This window comes from Rattus norvegicus, chromosome 17 (genome assembly GCF_021556685.1).
Source record: "Rattus norvegicus strain SHRSP/BbbUtx chromosome 17, alternate assembly SHRSP_T2T, whole genome shotgun sequence".
In the NCBI taxonomy this organism is placed as follows: Eukaryota; Metazoa; Chordata; class Mammalia; order Rodentia; family Muridae; genus Rattus; species Rattus norvegicus.
In genome coordinates this window covers 83,663,730-83,680,084 of record NC_141550.1, presented here as the reverse complement: position 1 = coordinate 83,680,084, position 16,355 = coordinate 83,663,730, and the positions used below count along the sequence as shown (strand labels likewise).

At 43.5% G+C, this 16,355-nt stretch overlaps 1 protein-coding gene across 3 annotated transcripts in view; it reads left to right on the top strand.

Moving 5' to 3' along the window:
• The window catches only part of St8sia6 (ST8 alpha-N-acetyl-neuraminide alpha-2,8-sialyltransferase 6), a 182,351-nt gene that overhangs the window by 51,861 nt on the left and 114,135 nt on the right, over positions 1 to 16,355 (top strand). The window contains exons 2-3 of one of the 3 annotated variants that reach the window (XM_087590272.1): positions 424 to 1,103; positions 1,598 to 1,696. In XM_087590272.1, the coding sequence (XP_087446398.1) occupies positions 1,003 to 1,103; positions 1,598 to 1,696 (200 nt within the window). In that variant the 5' untranslated portion in view covers positions 424 to 1,002. 3 annotated transcript variants of the gene reach the window in all.

Sequence of the window (16,355 nt, the reverse complement as noted above, 5' to 3'; positions counted from 1 at the left end):
AGTAGGCAGATCTGTTTTTCTGGAAAACATTTGTTAAACAATGGTAAACATTTCAGGTTTTGAGAGCTATAGTCTCTCAGTCACCACTACTCATTTCCGCCCTTATAAGCAGCCAACCTGTCACTCAATGCTCATTGATAATACAAAGTACTGGACACGAAGATGTCCAATGAAACAGTTTTAAAAAACAGGCAGAGATGAATCTGGCCAAAGGTGGGTAGACTAACGGCCCTTGAAGATTTCCTGGTAATTTGGTGTCAACTGTCCACATTAAGTCGTAGGAAGGTGACTACTTCCATGCAATGCTAAGGTCTGCTCAAATGTCACCAAGTCCCTGGCAGCTTTCAGGCAAGTGGGAGGATCCAGCTGAGCAACTCAGTTTGCAAACTTTTTGAAGTGGGCCCTTTCTGCTCTTCTCTTCAGTCCTCCAGGTCCTATCGTGGCCCCAGGTTCGCAGCAGACTCGCATTGTGATTGGGTGGGTCGCTTGGGGCCAAGCGTGCACTCCGGCGAAGGTGAGAGCAGCTGAAAAGTTGGAGCCCAATCAGCGCGGAGTTGAGCGCTCATACCCCAACCTTCAGGTGACCCCGCGTGGCGGCGGCGGCAGCAGTAGGCAGAGGCAGCGGCAGTGGTAGCGGCGGCTGCAGCGACCAGAGCCCGCAGCGGCTCCGAGCGCCTCCGGCAGGACAAGAGGCGAGCTCGGAGGATCGTCATCTGCTAGCTGTCCACCAGCTTCGGCAGCCAGGGGCTGGCTTGAAAGAAGCGGGCGAGCCCGGAGGCTGCTTGCTTCCTTGGCTCCGTACCCGGCAACACTGTTGCAGGCTGGGCTCCGGGCAGCCCCCAGAGTGCGGGCCCGCGCCACCGCCTTTGAACGCTGGGGGTGTGCGTGGCAGCGGCCGCGGTGGCGGCGGCGGCGGCGGCGGTGACCGGAGCGGCGAGTCGGTGCCGCCCGGGCTGCGCTTCGCCTCGGCAGCTTTGGCGGCGAGGGCGCCCGTGGCTCAGGATGCGACCCGGGGGTACGCTGTTCGCCCTGGTAGGCAGCCTGATGCTGCTGCTCCTTCTGCGTCTGTTCTGGTGCCCAGCCGACGCGCCCGCCCGCTCCAGGTAATTCCCCGGCCTCAACTCGCCCCACCTGCAAGGTCCGGTGCGCCCACGCTGTGCTTTGGGCGTTGCTTTCCCGGGACCCTCCGGAAAGATCCGGGTGATTGACCACTCTTAGACTTTTGACCAAGCAGCTCCTTGAGGATAGGGTGGGGCTCAGGGGTCGCAGAGAGGCGACGCTTGGCCGGATGGCTTGGTATGAAGTGGAAAGGGACACGTCGGGGTTGGGAGGGCTCCCAATCTTGCCTCTGTGGGCGAGGGAGCTGCGGAGCGGAACCTGCTGAAGAGGTTTCCCGCCAGGATCCAGCACTCCCCCATTCTACTCGCAGTTTTCTTGTCCTAAGGTTTTTTTCTTCCCTAACTTCAAGATTGAGGACCCATCCCGGGAGATGGGGTGCACAAAGATGCTCTGGTTACGCTTGGAGCGCAATGCCCAGTCTGCCAGCCACTGTCTTCCAACGCGGTGTCATAACTTAGTTTTCTCGCTGGCTGTGCAGGATGTTGGGGGAGGAAAGCAGAGAGGAGACCGGCGGTACCTCGGCTGCACTGAAGACGCTCTGGAGCCCTACGACCCCAGTGCCACGCACCAGGAACAGGTACTAAGGCCCTTAGGGGAGGGTGGGCAACGACTGGACAAGGCTGAACCCGTGGGACTCGCTTGAGTGGTTTGCCTGGTTGGGTATCTCTCTGTCTCTCTCTGTCTCTCTGATTCCGTCTCTGCCTGTCTCTCTCTGCGTGTCTCTCTCTGCCTGTCTCTCTGTCTCTTCTTTTTCCTCTCTCCTCTCTCTCTCTCTCTCTCTCTCTCTCTCTCTCTCTCTCTCTCTCTCTCTCTCTTCCTCTCTCTCTCTCACACACACACACACATACACACACAGAGAGAGACAGAGAGAGAGACAGAGACAGAGACAAAGAGAGACAGAGAGGACAGAGAGAGACAGAGAGAGAGAGAGAGACAGACAGACAGACAGACAGACAGACAGAGATACTCTAGGCACATCAACCTTTTAAAAGATATCTCTCCATGTCAGATTCTTCCAAGACAGTAAAACAGCTACACTCTCAAAATGGGCTCTGAATCCTTTAGATAGTGGTATGTGGAACACCCCCCCCCAGGAGCCACTCACCTATCTTTACTGAGGGATTTGGTTGGCAGGTTTTGTTTTCTGTGTTTTAAAATGCATCTGCGTTGAGATCCAGACTTGAAGGAATGCAATTCTTCCATGTGTTATGAATATGTTTGTCCCGGATGAACGAGGACTTACATTTCTTACACACATTATGAGTGTGTGTTAGTGTACAGTAATTACTGGATGTCTGTATCTAGTCTTCTGATGATAGCAGTAACCTAATGCAGAAAGACAGGGGACGTACATAAAGGAATTAATATTAACTCAGAGACTCCGTAATGTTTATTTCCTATATGTGAAAAATACATGTGAGACTGTATTTTGTGGCTTGTCATCTTTTTTCCCTAAAGGATCATAGACCTGAACATGGTCTTACCACCTCCGAGCCAATGTTGCTCTGTATTAGTTACTCGCCATATTAATATTTTGTAGTCTCTTTAATAATTTCTCCTTTACCCATTTAAATGCTTTCCTGTCTTCATTTTGTTTTGTTTGCTAGGAGATACTCTATTAAGTCTATTCTGGTATATAAGTCATATAAGTCATTATGAGTCAGACTCATTTCCGTAGAAGGACTGATAGAAAGTTGGATTATTAGGTCAAAATGAACATGCGTTTAATGTTCTCAATCACATTTCTTTCCAATTGCTTCCTAGAAGGGTTGAATCAATTTCTGCTTCCACACATCTCTGGAGCATGCTGGGTACAGTATGCTGTTTCGATGGCAATTTTGTATACTGCCCCTTCCCTCTAAGTCTCTTTTCCTCTTCATCCTTCTGTATATTCTTGGCTCTTGAATCCACCTTAATCTTTTGATTGCATGACTGGACATTGCTTCCCACAAGGCTCTGGGCCTGATCCTCAGAAAGATCTGGAAGTACTTGGAAGAAACACTGTACTCGGGAACTATTACAGGCTACAACAGGTACCTCATTGGAATTTCGGAGTCTGTTAGGGACACTAGGAAATCCTGGAGTAGTGAAACTTTTGATTTGGCCTAACTATGTACACAGAAGGAGTGGCATTTCTTATTCAATGAGTTTGCGAGGCCTTCTGTCTGCCAGGCAGTCAATCAACTACTGTTCACCCTTGGGTTTTCCTTGTGGGAAGTTCAAAAGCATATACTCCTTAGTTGTCTAGTCCCAGGCCTTTCCAGAGGTCACTTAATAATTTTTTATTTCTATGGCATCCTTCTCTTGAAGGAGCTACTTGGCATACTTCTTCAACTAGTATAGGAAATTTATATTTTTACCGGACATGGTCCATTCTTTTTGTTTAAACCAGACTGCTGTGTTTGTGACAAAAAAGAGCCCACTTTGTCCTTTGATCTATTTTATATCTTTCTCATTCATGATTTTCATTATTCGTGGAGCAGGGGAGTAAATGGTAATTCACTACTGCTTGGCTATGTATAGAAACTGGCTTTTTTTTTTTCCATTTCTCGGCGGCTGCTCTACTCTTCCTTGTTACTGATCTTAGCAATAATAAGAGTAGCCATCATCCCCTGAATGCTTCTAGTGCAGCAGACACTGATGCAAGCATTTTGTAGTTACTAACTCATTTATGCTTTCGAACTGCTAAAAGAAACAGTTCTCATTGTATAGATTGAGAAATTGAAACACAAAATAATTTCCACTTGTTATAGAGTTGTGCAGCCAAGAGTCAAACCCAGACCACATGGAGCCAAAATCCTGTTCTCAAATTCCTCTGAGTGTGTGTGTGTGTGTGTGTGTGTGTGTGTGTGTTTGTGCATACATGTGTGTGCTTGTGCATATGCATGTGTGCTTGTGCACGTGTGTCTGTATATGTGCTTGTACATGTGTCTGTGCTTGTGTATGTGTGCACATGTGTGTTTATGAGTGTGAGTGTGTATGTGTGTGTGTGTGTGTGTGTGTGTGTGTGTGTTTATGAGTGCATGTGTGACAGTTTAGGCAACTCTTTCTGATAACATCCATCCTCTCTTGAAGTGCACACTCCATGTATCAAATTGCTTTTTGCCACTTCTTGTTGCTCAAAGATAATACATGGGCAGGGGACGTAGAAGCTGGAGTTCAGCGATATGGTATGTTTTAACTCTCCTGTCTGCAAAGTAAAGACCCTTTTCTGTTTGGAGGCCAGCTTCCCAATAATGACTATCGTAAGAACCGCAGCTTGTGGCTCTCTCGTTCTCCCCTAGGCATTGCTCTTGCTGGAATTCCAGAAGGCAGAGGGCATCCTGATACCACCTCTTGGGGATCTGTTGAGGATTTCCTTTCGGTCTGTTCTAGTCTGTCACCGAAATGCTTGCTTCTGTCCATTGCAGGACATTTGATCACACTATGAACCCCAAGGTTGTGTTATTTACTGGAGAGACTTGTCTCTAGTCATGCTGTGGCCCGGCCCTAGCCCACAGGCTTAATCCAAGAGCTTTCTGATTATTTTAAACAGGATTAAAGAAAGTCATAGATCAAGAGGAGGAGCAAGCAGCCAGCTGACAGGGAGTGAATATAGGGCAAAGTCGTAGAGAGTAAGAGGAAAATGGGAGAACAAATAGAGAGGCACACAGAAAATAGAAGGAAGGGACATTCAGTTTGAACGGTTTTGAAACAGTGTGGAGAAGGAGAACTTCTCTTTTCTTTTGTGATGTTGGTTGAGGAGGAAGGTCAGCTGGGTGCTTTCTTTGCCTCTCTGGGCCAACAGGCTTTCACCCCAGCGTCTGACTCCCAAGTCGTCATTGGTAAAGTCGAATGATTGTTTTTGTTGTTGTTTTTGTTTGTTTTAAATTGGAGTAGGTAGCAACCCTCCTGTGCCGTTGCTTAACCTTGCCGTTGTCCCAATCTTCTCTCAGTAAGCCAGAACCCATGGCTCCCCCTTTTGCCTCAATGTAAATTCAATCTTGATTGAAGCATACGCTTTAATGGTAAGTTATGGGAAGCAGAGGGAAGGGACTGGGGAAGTGTTTTCCCAGTCATGTGGCTGAATGTAAAAGGAGGCAGATGTATAAGCTCCTTCTGGAAAATTCTCTGGTACTTGCAGCAAGATCTGTTGTCTGAAGGGGAGTACTTCTATCTCCTTTCTCCTTGCTCCCTTCAGTAAAACCTCAACAGGTTTTCCATGCACCCTACAGGATATTTCAGATTGCCTAGGAAAAGGCCATGCATAAAACTCAGAAGAAAAGACATACTAAGAATTTCCAAAATATAACAACAAATTCTTTCTTTTCCATGTAAACTTTGCCAAAGTCTATTCTTGACATTTTGGATTTACTTCCCCTCAGATGTATTCTGTGCTCCATTTTATTTGTAGTCTTAAAATAATTATCTTTCTTACCTTGAACTGTAGGGTTGAGTTTTTATGTGCTTTTTCCTCTCCCCTTATAATGAAAATATCTGCTACTATGAATTTTCCTTTGAATGCAGCTTTGGCATTACTTTGAAAATATTTTTACATGTGATATTATTGACCGAACTCATAGTTTCATGCATCTTAGACTGAACCACTGAGCTATATCCCTAGCCGTAGACACATTTTAAAAGTTTTAAGACATAGTATTCAAAATTTAAATATATATGATAATTATACATAAATATATAATCTAGGGGCTTAAGGTGTGGCTCAGTGGCAAAGAACATGTCCTGCTTTTGCAAAGGACCTAAGTTGGGTTCTCAGCATTCATTTTGGATGTCCCATAGCTGCCTCTAAGTTCAGCTCCTGGAGGATCTAGTGCTTCTGGCCTCTGTGAGTAGCAGCACTCACAAGCACACACCCATATACAGATCCCTATGCCCCACACCACATAATTAAAAACAATAAAGCAAATATTAAATGTATTATCAATTGGGACTAGGAACATTTATTTGCAATAACATTTAATCATTTTGTTTGATCTCGTAAATAGTTTAATTTCATTTTTGATGATAAGAGAAATCTAGCTAAATTCTGCTGCTGAATTGTCAATGAGTGAGTTCCTAAATATTCGATTATTAGAAATGAGGAACTGAGTGGTTAGCACAGATATCTGTGACAGCTCATCTGGAGTTCCCAGAATCTTTCATGGGAACTATACAAATGCTCACTGTGGCTTGATACCCATAGCAGTTTCCACTGGAGTTTCAACACCAGTGGTGTTGAACTAGGGTCTTGTGACTTCCTGGTGCTTTCTGGCCACCAGCAGCTACTCTTTGGATGTTCTGGCTAGCTGATGTCCATCCTGACCTGTCTGGAGTATCTGTACCATGAATTTTCCAGAATGGTGGGACCACATCTTTACTTTTAATTTGTCTGGTGTTCACTTCAATGAACTTTCTCTCTTGGTTACTGTGACCCTGCCCAGTGCTTGGCTTGTGCCAGTTTGAGAACTTGGAGTAGGCAGAGTTCAGATGTCAATCATATAAATTTGTATTCACATGACCCTGAGTGTATTTTTGCGAACTCTTATTATGTGTTTTAAATGAATACACAGAAAATAAAAACTGCCAGGCATGTCAACACCCAAAAGATAGCTTCTACTCACTCACATTTTTCCCTTCTCGATGTGTTTATATGTATATATCTAGCAATTTTCCTCTGTATTCTTGGGGTACAGAGTGACAGCTTTGAATGACATCTGAGCAGTTGTGGATGTGATGGCTTTTCTTCTGCAGCATGTTTTTTGAGGCACAGTAGTAGCGTGTAGAGATCTTTCCTTAAGTACTTGTCTTGTCCCTGTGCCATGTGGGTTATTTATTATCTCTGATTTTGGCTTGTACCCTGAGTGTGTTTGGGCCTCTGATTATTTGGATAAATTCCTAGAAGCAAAGGTGCTTCCTCATAAACATTTAAAACATGGCTGCGGTTTGTGTGACGATCTGTCACGGTACCTCTTCTAATTTTTGGCAGCATGCAAGAGTGACAGATGACCCTAACTCCAAGAGGGTTTGTAGCCCCCACCACCATTTTTTTAAAATTTCAAACTTAGGAAACAACATTGAGGCCTTAAGCTGGACTTGTTTACCCATTGTGGTAGATTTTTTTTTTTAACATTTTGACATTTATACGTTTTTCTTCTCTAAATTGACTTCTAATATCTTCCCGTTGCTATTTGATTTTTTATTTCTGACTCACGAGACGTTCATGTATATCACACACATGAGACTTATGCTCTGTGCATAAAATATTTCCCCACTTTTATTAACGTCTAAATATGCTTGCCGTTGTTTACTTAGTAGAAGCTCTCTCTCTCTCTCTCTCTCTCTCTCTCTCTCTCTCTCTCTCTCTCTCTCTCTTCCCTCATCTTTACCTTCTCTTCCCAGTTTCAGTTCTCAGTGTGGGTATGAATCTTTGACACTAAAGTTAGTGCACTTCTGTATTTTAAAACTAATTAATTTGAGAACACTTACACTTATTTTGGGTACACCATATGAGGTGGTATTCTCACCTGTTGTTATTATCTTAATAAGTGTTTTCTTCTTTGAAAGTTCTTTTCTAATATAAACCTAGTTATTGCTTAAAAACCTAGAAGCATCGTTTTGATACCCTTTTAAATGCCTGAAATATACCATCTTCAATTATGCTTTCCTTGTTACTTCTTCATTTCTATTTCATCCTTGGTCAGTTGGCATAAACCTATCAATACCTTTAGCCATGGAGTGTACAAGCCAATCTCTCTGAAACCCTGGTACTCAGTTCTAGGATAGCAATTTCATTTCTTTGGTTTTTTTTTTTTTGTTTTTTGTTTTCGTTTTTGTTTCTTTTTCTGTAATACTTTTGTTCGTTGCTGTTTTGGGATTTAAGGTTTTGCAAATGCTAGGCAGGCTCTTTTAAAACTTCCTCTTTTAAAACTTAAAACATTTTTCCCCTAAGACTTTGTAAACATCGTTCCCTATTTTCTGACATTTTGACCCCAGAATGAGAGGCTTTAGCAGTTTTATTTTCATAGTCTCTGGAGTAATTAGTTTAATTATTTGTTTTACTTGATACTGAGAGCAAAACATAACGGCTGGTGAGATGGCTTAGTGGGTTAAGTACCTGCTATACAACCACGAGGCCCAGAGTTCGGGTCCCCAGACCCCACATACATGCTAGATGGGCATGGTGGCTGCCTGTGTATCTAGTTCTCCAAAGGGACATGGAATTTTCATATCATGCTGGCTAGATAGACTAGCTGTATTGTCAATCTCTGGGATCAATTGAGAAACCCTTTCTTAATGAATAAGTAGAGTTACTGAGGAAGGTTCTAGATTTCAACTTCAGACCTCCCGTGCACACACGTGTACTCTGTTCCCTTGCTCGCACACACACACAGGCCACAAGACTTTGGGGGTGGAAACAGGAAGGTTATGTGTTGAAGGCCAGCCTGAGCTATATTAGACTGTGGCTCAAAACACCAAAAGACAAAACAAAAACAAAACTCCCAAAAGCAAAAAGCACAAATACCCCACAATGATATGTCCACACATTAGCTGCTTTAGATGAATGTTGTCTCTCCCTTTCATTTTATTGCATCCCTAACTTTGTCACACCCCGAGGATTTGGGAAAGATTACCTTTAAAGCATACACCATACTCAACTGTTTAGCTATTCTAAAATCATGTACACTGTTCTCTTACATTCATTGGTTATCAATTTGTGGCCTGCCTTACTTGCTTTAACTTCATCCTCTCTTTTCTTTTTTATTGGATATTTTTATTTACATTTCAAATGTCCTCTCCTTTCCTGGTTTCCCTGTCCCATCCCCCCTCCCACTGCTTCTATGAGGATGTTCCCCCCTCCCCAACCACACACCCCTTCCAACCTCCCCATCTTGACAATCCCCTACACTGTGGGGTCGAGCCTTGGCAGGACCAAGGGCCTCTCCTCCTGAGTGTTGTCTCTTTAGGCATCAGGGATAACTAATTTAAAATTAGAAAAAAACCTTATGATTTTTCTCTGTGTGGTTGATTCAGGAGTTCCAGGTCTGCCTCAGCTCTGTGATGCGGCTCATAGTTTTCTGTCTCCAATTTCTGTCATTATTTTCTGCCCCGTGTGGACCTCTTGCATTCTCCTTCACATGTATTCTTTCCTTGCCCTTCACCCTGCCTCTGGGGATGGGTTTTATATGTGCTCTCGGTATTACTGAATTATTCAGTCAGAGCATCCACTCTCATTTTTGTCCTCTCTAAATGAATTACATTTTTTTTTGTTCTTTATTACCTTTTCCTTTAGGCTGTACCATAACATAAAAACTTCTCTCACAGAAAAGTTGTCTTAACTTTCTTAGATTTTTCTTAAACTAGTGTGTGTGTGTGTGTGTGTGTGTGTGTGTGTGTGTGCATTCATTTGTATGTGTTTATGTCTGCATATGTGTGTACAAGCATGTGTAAGTCAACATGGGCTATCTTTCTCAGTGGCACCCTATATTATTTTCTGAGGAAGAGTCTCTCACTGAAACTGGAGTGCACTGATTCAGCCGAACTGGCTGGTGAGCTCAGAGAGTCTTCCTGCCTCCGAGTCCTTATCTAGAGGAGTTTACATCCAGGCACACACCACTATACCCCACATTCTGTGTAAGTGCCAATGACGGAGCTGTCGAGGTACTTTACAGATGAGCTTCTCCCTGTAAGATCACTTTCTTTACTTTCTGTTTACTTGTGGTAGTTTGAAAGAAAATGGCCCCAAGGTTCATAAGTAGTGGCACTATTAACAGGTGTGTTCATGTTGGAGCCGGTGCGGCCTTGCAGGAGGAAGTGTGTCACAGGAGTTGGACATTGAGGTCTCAGATGGTGAAGCCAGACAGAGTGTGACAATTCACTCCTGCTGCCTGCAGGTCCATACATAAAACTCTTGGCTACCACTCCCGCACCATGTCTTCCTGCCATTGCAATAATGGATCAAATCCCTGAACTGTGAGACAGGTCCAATTAGATGTTTGCCTTCCCAAGACTTGCTATGGTCATGGTGTCTCTTTATAACAATAGAACCCTAACTAAGACCTTTGTGTTTGTTGAGAACATGAAACACCTGCTTTCTAAAAATTTTTCTATAGTTCATTATAAACTTTTTTTTAGAAGTTTAGAATTTCTAAAAAGAAAAGCAATTGTCTGTTTCTACAATGTAGTCTTCTGACATTTTTTTAAGAGTTTGCTTTTTAGTACAGGTACCACCAAAGGAGAAGAGCTTTCCCCACAATTGTGTCACCAAACCAGAGACATTAGGACCTCTTGTTCTCAACCATCTCAGAGCCTATACCGAACACAAGGTTGGGTCACAAAGCTCCCCAGCAAATACCTACATTTAAAACTGCAGATTTGAAAATAAAAGGTACAACAAAATAGTTTGCTAATTATTAGCTTTGAGATTCTAGAACCCAGCTCTGCCTTTTATAGTCATGTTTTGGCTTTAATGCCTGTCCCATGCTTGTATTCCTGGGTGAACCCAGATGCCTGCAGCTGTCAGGAATGGTGCATAGCAAATGCCACTCAAATCCCCAGAGGACTGAACTCACCAAGCTCTGTGGGTGGCTACCAGCACCTTCACATGCCAGGTCATAATCATTGATTGATTTCTTTCTAATTCTTCCCATGAAGTTATTGTAACTGCATACATAACACAATATAAAATAATATAACATAAACATAATATATTACAATTGAGACATTTTCTTAAGGGTACACAGGGAGAGAGAGCCCCCAAGCAGCACTCTTCCTGTGGCAGGCAGGAAGCAAGTTCCTTCTTGTGTGGGAGAAGGGACCTGACTTTCTGGTCTGAGTGGAAAGAGGGGCAGACCGTGGGTGGGAAGCGAATGTCAGCTTCTCTAGTATTTTTCTCTGGACTCGCTCTGTTTCACAGGTGAAATCTACACCCCCTGCTGGCACTTCCCCCACACTCTCTATCTCTACAGCTCATGAATAGAACAGCATTTCTTCTCTTAAAGGAATGAGCTTCTGAAGCAACGGATAGTTGCCACCTGTCCTTGGGATTGCCATTTTGGGTAGACTTTATGTGTCTTCTGGAGGGTGAAAACAATTTAGGAAAGGGAAAATCACTGTCTACACTCTATGGTTGGATCCTGGAAATTGTAATAATCGGACTTTGGGTTTTTTGGCATTTTGTGGCATTTTGTTGTACTTGCTCAAACTGGCATCATTCCTTACCTCTGACTGTAGAACACTCAAGAGCAGCATCCACTAGAAGCCTGTTACCAAGTGTCACCCCACTCTACCCCTAGACAGATGAAGGCTACTGGATTCTTCTTCCAGGAACAAAGCATCAGCACTTCTCTACAGGTCTTTGCTTTTTTTGCTGTGAAAAGTAAAGATACGAATGTGCTGTAATGTTTAAGATTTGAGTTTTGATGAATCTGTTGTTCACTTTAAAAGGTTTGGAGTCTTTCATTCTGCCTCCTTATCTTCTTTCCTAATTTAATCTCCTAAGGATCTCTTGTTCATTCTGGTTTGGATGTAGTTAGCTTTCTTTGTGGCTTCCATGGCAGGCCTCTTCATTCATGTCTGTTCTCTGACCTCCATGTCTCTATATAAGCTGTCCTATTTTAGAAACACTTCAGAGAGTGTGTCCCAAGAAGCTCTTCAGATAGAGGCTTCTGAGCATGGGCTGCCGTTCCTCTTGGCTTCTCTGGGTTTGTTCACCCATGGTAGGAGTACCAGGGGAGCTTGAAGGACAAAAAGAATGTTCTGTTGTTTTCTCCTGCAGGAAGAAATGGTGTCCCCATTTCTCATGCATCTATCCCCAGAGACTGTTGGAGTTGAAAATAAGGATTTTATTTTCCATCATGTTTATGGGATGTCACTATCATTAACCCTTGATGTTTAAGGGAAATGAGTTCCCAGAAACCCAGTGACTATCACAATCCCAATGCTCAAAGTTTCTTATACAAAACTTACAAAACTGTAGTGTTTGTGCACTATGTATGACCGCCTTCTGCAGACCTAAGTAACTTTGCTATCTTAAAAGTGCTCAATGCAATGCGGATGCTGCATGCAGTTGTTACACACTATTGCCTAGAGAATAATGACAGGAAAAAATCCTGTGCATGTTTAATACAGGCCCATATCGTCCTCACACCTCCCATATGTGTATGTGCATGCGTGTGTGCGTGCGTGCGTGCGTGCATGCGTGTGCATGCATGTGTGTGTGTGTGTGTGTGTGTGTGTGTGTGTGTGTGTGTAGGAGGACCGTTCATGTCTGAGTGCAAGAACACCTGACACATCATGCATGTGGAAGGCAGGAGACAGACAGACTTAAGTCAGCCTTCACTCATTCAAGCTCTCGGGTTTTAAACTTGGGTCGTCTGGTGTAGCAAGTGCTTTTACTCAGTGAGTCATATGCCCAGCCCTCCCACAAATACTTTCTGTCTCTGGTGAGATGCAGAGACAGGAAGGTCTGGCTGCACTAAGTATACATCTTTCAAGAAAGGGATGGGGATGCTTACCCATGACCAGAAAGCATTCACCACACAACTGTTGACCTGAATGGCAGAGCCAAGGCTGTGAGCATCTCCATTATTAATCCTAACTGCCTGTTGTTCGGTGGCCCACATTTCTTAGTCCACTATCTATTAATTGTCGTTTCCTTGAACCAACAGGGATTAGGGCGAATTTGAGAGACCAAAATCCCTGGTTACCTGAAAGGGATGAGCTCCCTTGGACAGACAGAGTGTTGAGAGAAGTACAAACATGTTGGGGGATTATTGGCTGGCAGCGGAAGTACTGGGCAGAGGCCTGAGCCTCTGAGAAAGAACCTCAAGAAAGGAAAGAAGTGCAGTGCAGTGGTTGTTTTTACTTGTCTTTAGGGGCTTCGTGGCTTAAGGTTTTATTGCCTCATGTGGGGCAGAAAGAACCATCCTCCAGAGCCCCTGAGGCTTGGGAGATAAACTGAAGAGAAGGAGTCTTATTCCTGATGCCTTGTTTTGTGGATTCTATTTGTACTTATGATGGCACACTAGCCTTCTGTTGCTGACAAAATAGGTGAGAAAAACAAGTTAAAGGAGAAAAGACAGGCGTTCCAGCCTACAGATTGGAGGGTTTGGTCCTTGGCTTGCCTTTATTGCTTTAGGCCTGAGGTAGGCTGTAGCAGCCTGGTAGAGATGTGGAGGTATAGCTGCTCAGCTCAGGGCAGTCTGGAAGAATAGAGCCATTGAGGAAATACAGATGCTTCAAAGGATTGCCCCCTAGTGATCCGCGTCCTCCAGCTGGGCCCATCTTCTATCAGTCCATTTTATCCTGAGTTAATCCCCTCATGATTCAGTCATCTCTCTAAAACCCAGCTAGCAACCAAGCCCTGGATATCCCAGCCTTCAAGGATACTTTCAGATTCAAATCACAACAGGGACTCTTCTGACTCAGACTTGTTGGCCCCATGCTTAGTGTGTTAGCCTGGCAGGAAAGTTCAGCCTGCCATAGCTATACTTTTACATTTCTTTAAGATATTTTTCACCCAGCATGGCGAATAGTTTAGACAGGCTCCAGATAATCTGTCAGTAATTCTTGGGAACATTCTTATCCATGACTATAATTATTTCTAAAGATAATTTTATAGGGCACAACCTCTCCTTTTGCGGTGGTTGTAGAATAATTTTGTTGTTTTACCTTGCTAGTTAGTTGTTATTGCAAGTACACTATAATTCTTTAACATATTTTTTAAAGCTGCAACAATTCTACAAAATGGAGGTCATCATTAATTCTGCAAAGGATTGAGGTTTTTCATCGGTTTCTGGAGCCTTAATTGAGGCACAGGTGATGCCTTCCTATGCTAGTTTTTGGAAGACGTAATATTTCTCATATTTCTTTTTGAGGTTATGTCTCATTTTCCATTGTTTGATGGGATAGAATACATAATTCCAAACTTGTCATGGTATCTTTTTTTGATGAGTGTGTGTGTATGTGTGTGTGTATCTGTGTGTGTGTGTGTGTGTGTGTGTGTGCGTGCGCATGCACATGCATACCTGTGTGCAAGTATGTACATGAACATGTGTAAAGGCATGCATTCATGAATGTGCATATGGAAGCCAGAAAATGACATCATGCATCTTCCTTAACTGCTCTCTACCTTGGTTTTGAAATAGGGTGTCTCACTGAACCTAGAGCTCACTGATTTGACTAGCCAGGGAACCAGCGATATTCTCTTTCTAGCTTCTCAGCATTGCAATTAAACACATGCACTCCCATGCCTGACTTTTATAAACATCTGCTGGGAACTCAAGTCCACAAGTTTGTGCAGCAAGGTCTTCACTGACTAAGCCATCTCTACAACCCTGGTAGTCTTTTGTACTTTCTTCTGTCAAGAAAATGCAATACATTCTTCCTTATGAGCATAGACTTGCTATTTGCACATTCATCTTCTGGACATATTTTTGTTGTTTTGACTGGAGAATTCCCTTAATACTCATGATTATTTTGGAGGTGCCAAAGTACTACATTGCTCATGCCCGAGAAATGCTCTCCATGCAGGCAACAACGAATGGTACTGTGTAGTCTGTACCGGGCTTAGCTCTTTCGTCATTGTAACTTCTCTGAGCTATAACAACAGCATGCTGGGATTGGTCCTGTTGCCTTGCCTACACAGAGGACTTAAATCTTTATCATCCCTCAATGGTGTAAGACAGATTCCCATGGAATCTTCATGGCAAAGCATGAGAGGAAACAAAAACAGAGTTTCTAGTTTGTATGTGAATACGTAGACTGACTTAATGGTTGGGAGACGATGGATTGATCCTGCAAAGTTAAAACTCCTATGTAGAGGGCTGGGGCGATAGTTCCATGGGTAAAGCACTGCCCTCACTGGACTTTGTACCCCCAAATCCTATGTACCCTCCAGACAAAGGGGGAAGATGCCCATAACCCATTCATCAGGAGGCAGAAACAGGATCTTTGAGACAGGCAACCTGTTAGACAAGCTGGACGCTGACATCCGTATGGTTCAGGTTTAGCTGGAGACCACATCTCTATAACTTAAGTAAAGAATGATGAGGGAAGATACTCAAGGTCCACTTCAAGCCTCTGCACACATGCGCACACACATGTAAACACATCCAGACCTGTATCCACACACTCAAGACAACACCTTATTATCTACAGTCATTTCTTATGGGAACACATATATGCTATTGTTCATAGGAAGATTCTTTAAGCACTTTTAATTAAAATATAATTACATCACTTTGTTCCTTCCATGTACTCCCCTTTAACCCCTCCCACATCCCCTACTTTTTAATAAGTGGGGCCATAAATGTATATACACACAACCTTTTGGTTCTGTCTAATTTCAGGGCTGACCAGCTTGTGTTGTATAACCAGCTAGGGGAATTATCTCTGGGAAAGGTTCATTGTCCCTCTCTTGACAGTCATTAGTTGCCTGTAGTTTTTTATCTAGGACCTGGGACTTTATGGAATTGCCCCATTTCCAGTTGGCATGCTTACTGCAATTGTCATTGTTCAACCCTGGTTTAGACAGCCACGTTACTGAGCTATTGTGAGAGTAACGTCTCTGTCCTTTCTAGGGGACACATTATCACAGGAGATTTCTTGGTCCCTCTGATCCTTACAGCCTTTTCTAGCTCATCTTTGGGAATGGTCCCTGAGCTTTAGGTGCAAGAGTTGCATTGCAACAGTGCACGTTGGGGATTGAGTTCTTCATGGTCAGTTGATCTCTGCATCTTAACTACTTGTGGTTTTTCTGTGATAGTCTCTGTTTGCTGAAAAGAGGAGCCTTTTATATGCAGAGTGAAAGCAACACTTTTCTGTGGGTAGAAGTTAAAGACCGCAGTTAGGAATTATGGTGATCTAGTAAAATAGTATTGGTAGTATTCCTCTACAATCTATGACCTTTCTGACCACAGGTAGTCTTGCCATACTGGTCATGTGTGTGTTTCCTAGGTGTCACAGCTGAGTAGAACCATCGATTGCTTCCCTCCGTTGGCAGCTTGCACATCACCGGGTGTTATAAACACTGAGTGGAAGGAGAAGTTTTTCAGGTTAGATCCAGCTTGAATCCTTGGAATCCTATGTCTCAAGTGTATGCTGTCTTCAGCAAGAGGGCTTACCTTCAGCCTCTAGGAGGTAAGCAAGGGCAGTGGTGATACCTTACATTGTGTAAGAAGTCTATTAATCAACACCAGCCAACAACTCAAATGGAGAATTCTCATGCTTGCTTCTGGGGGGGTTGTTAGATAGTCTAT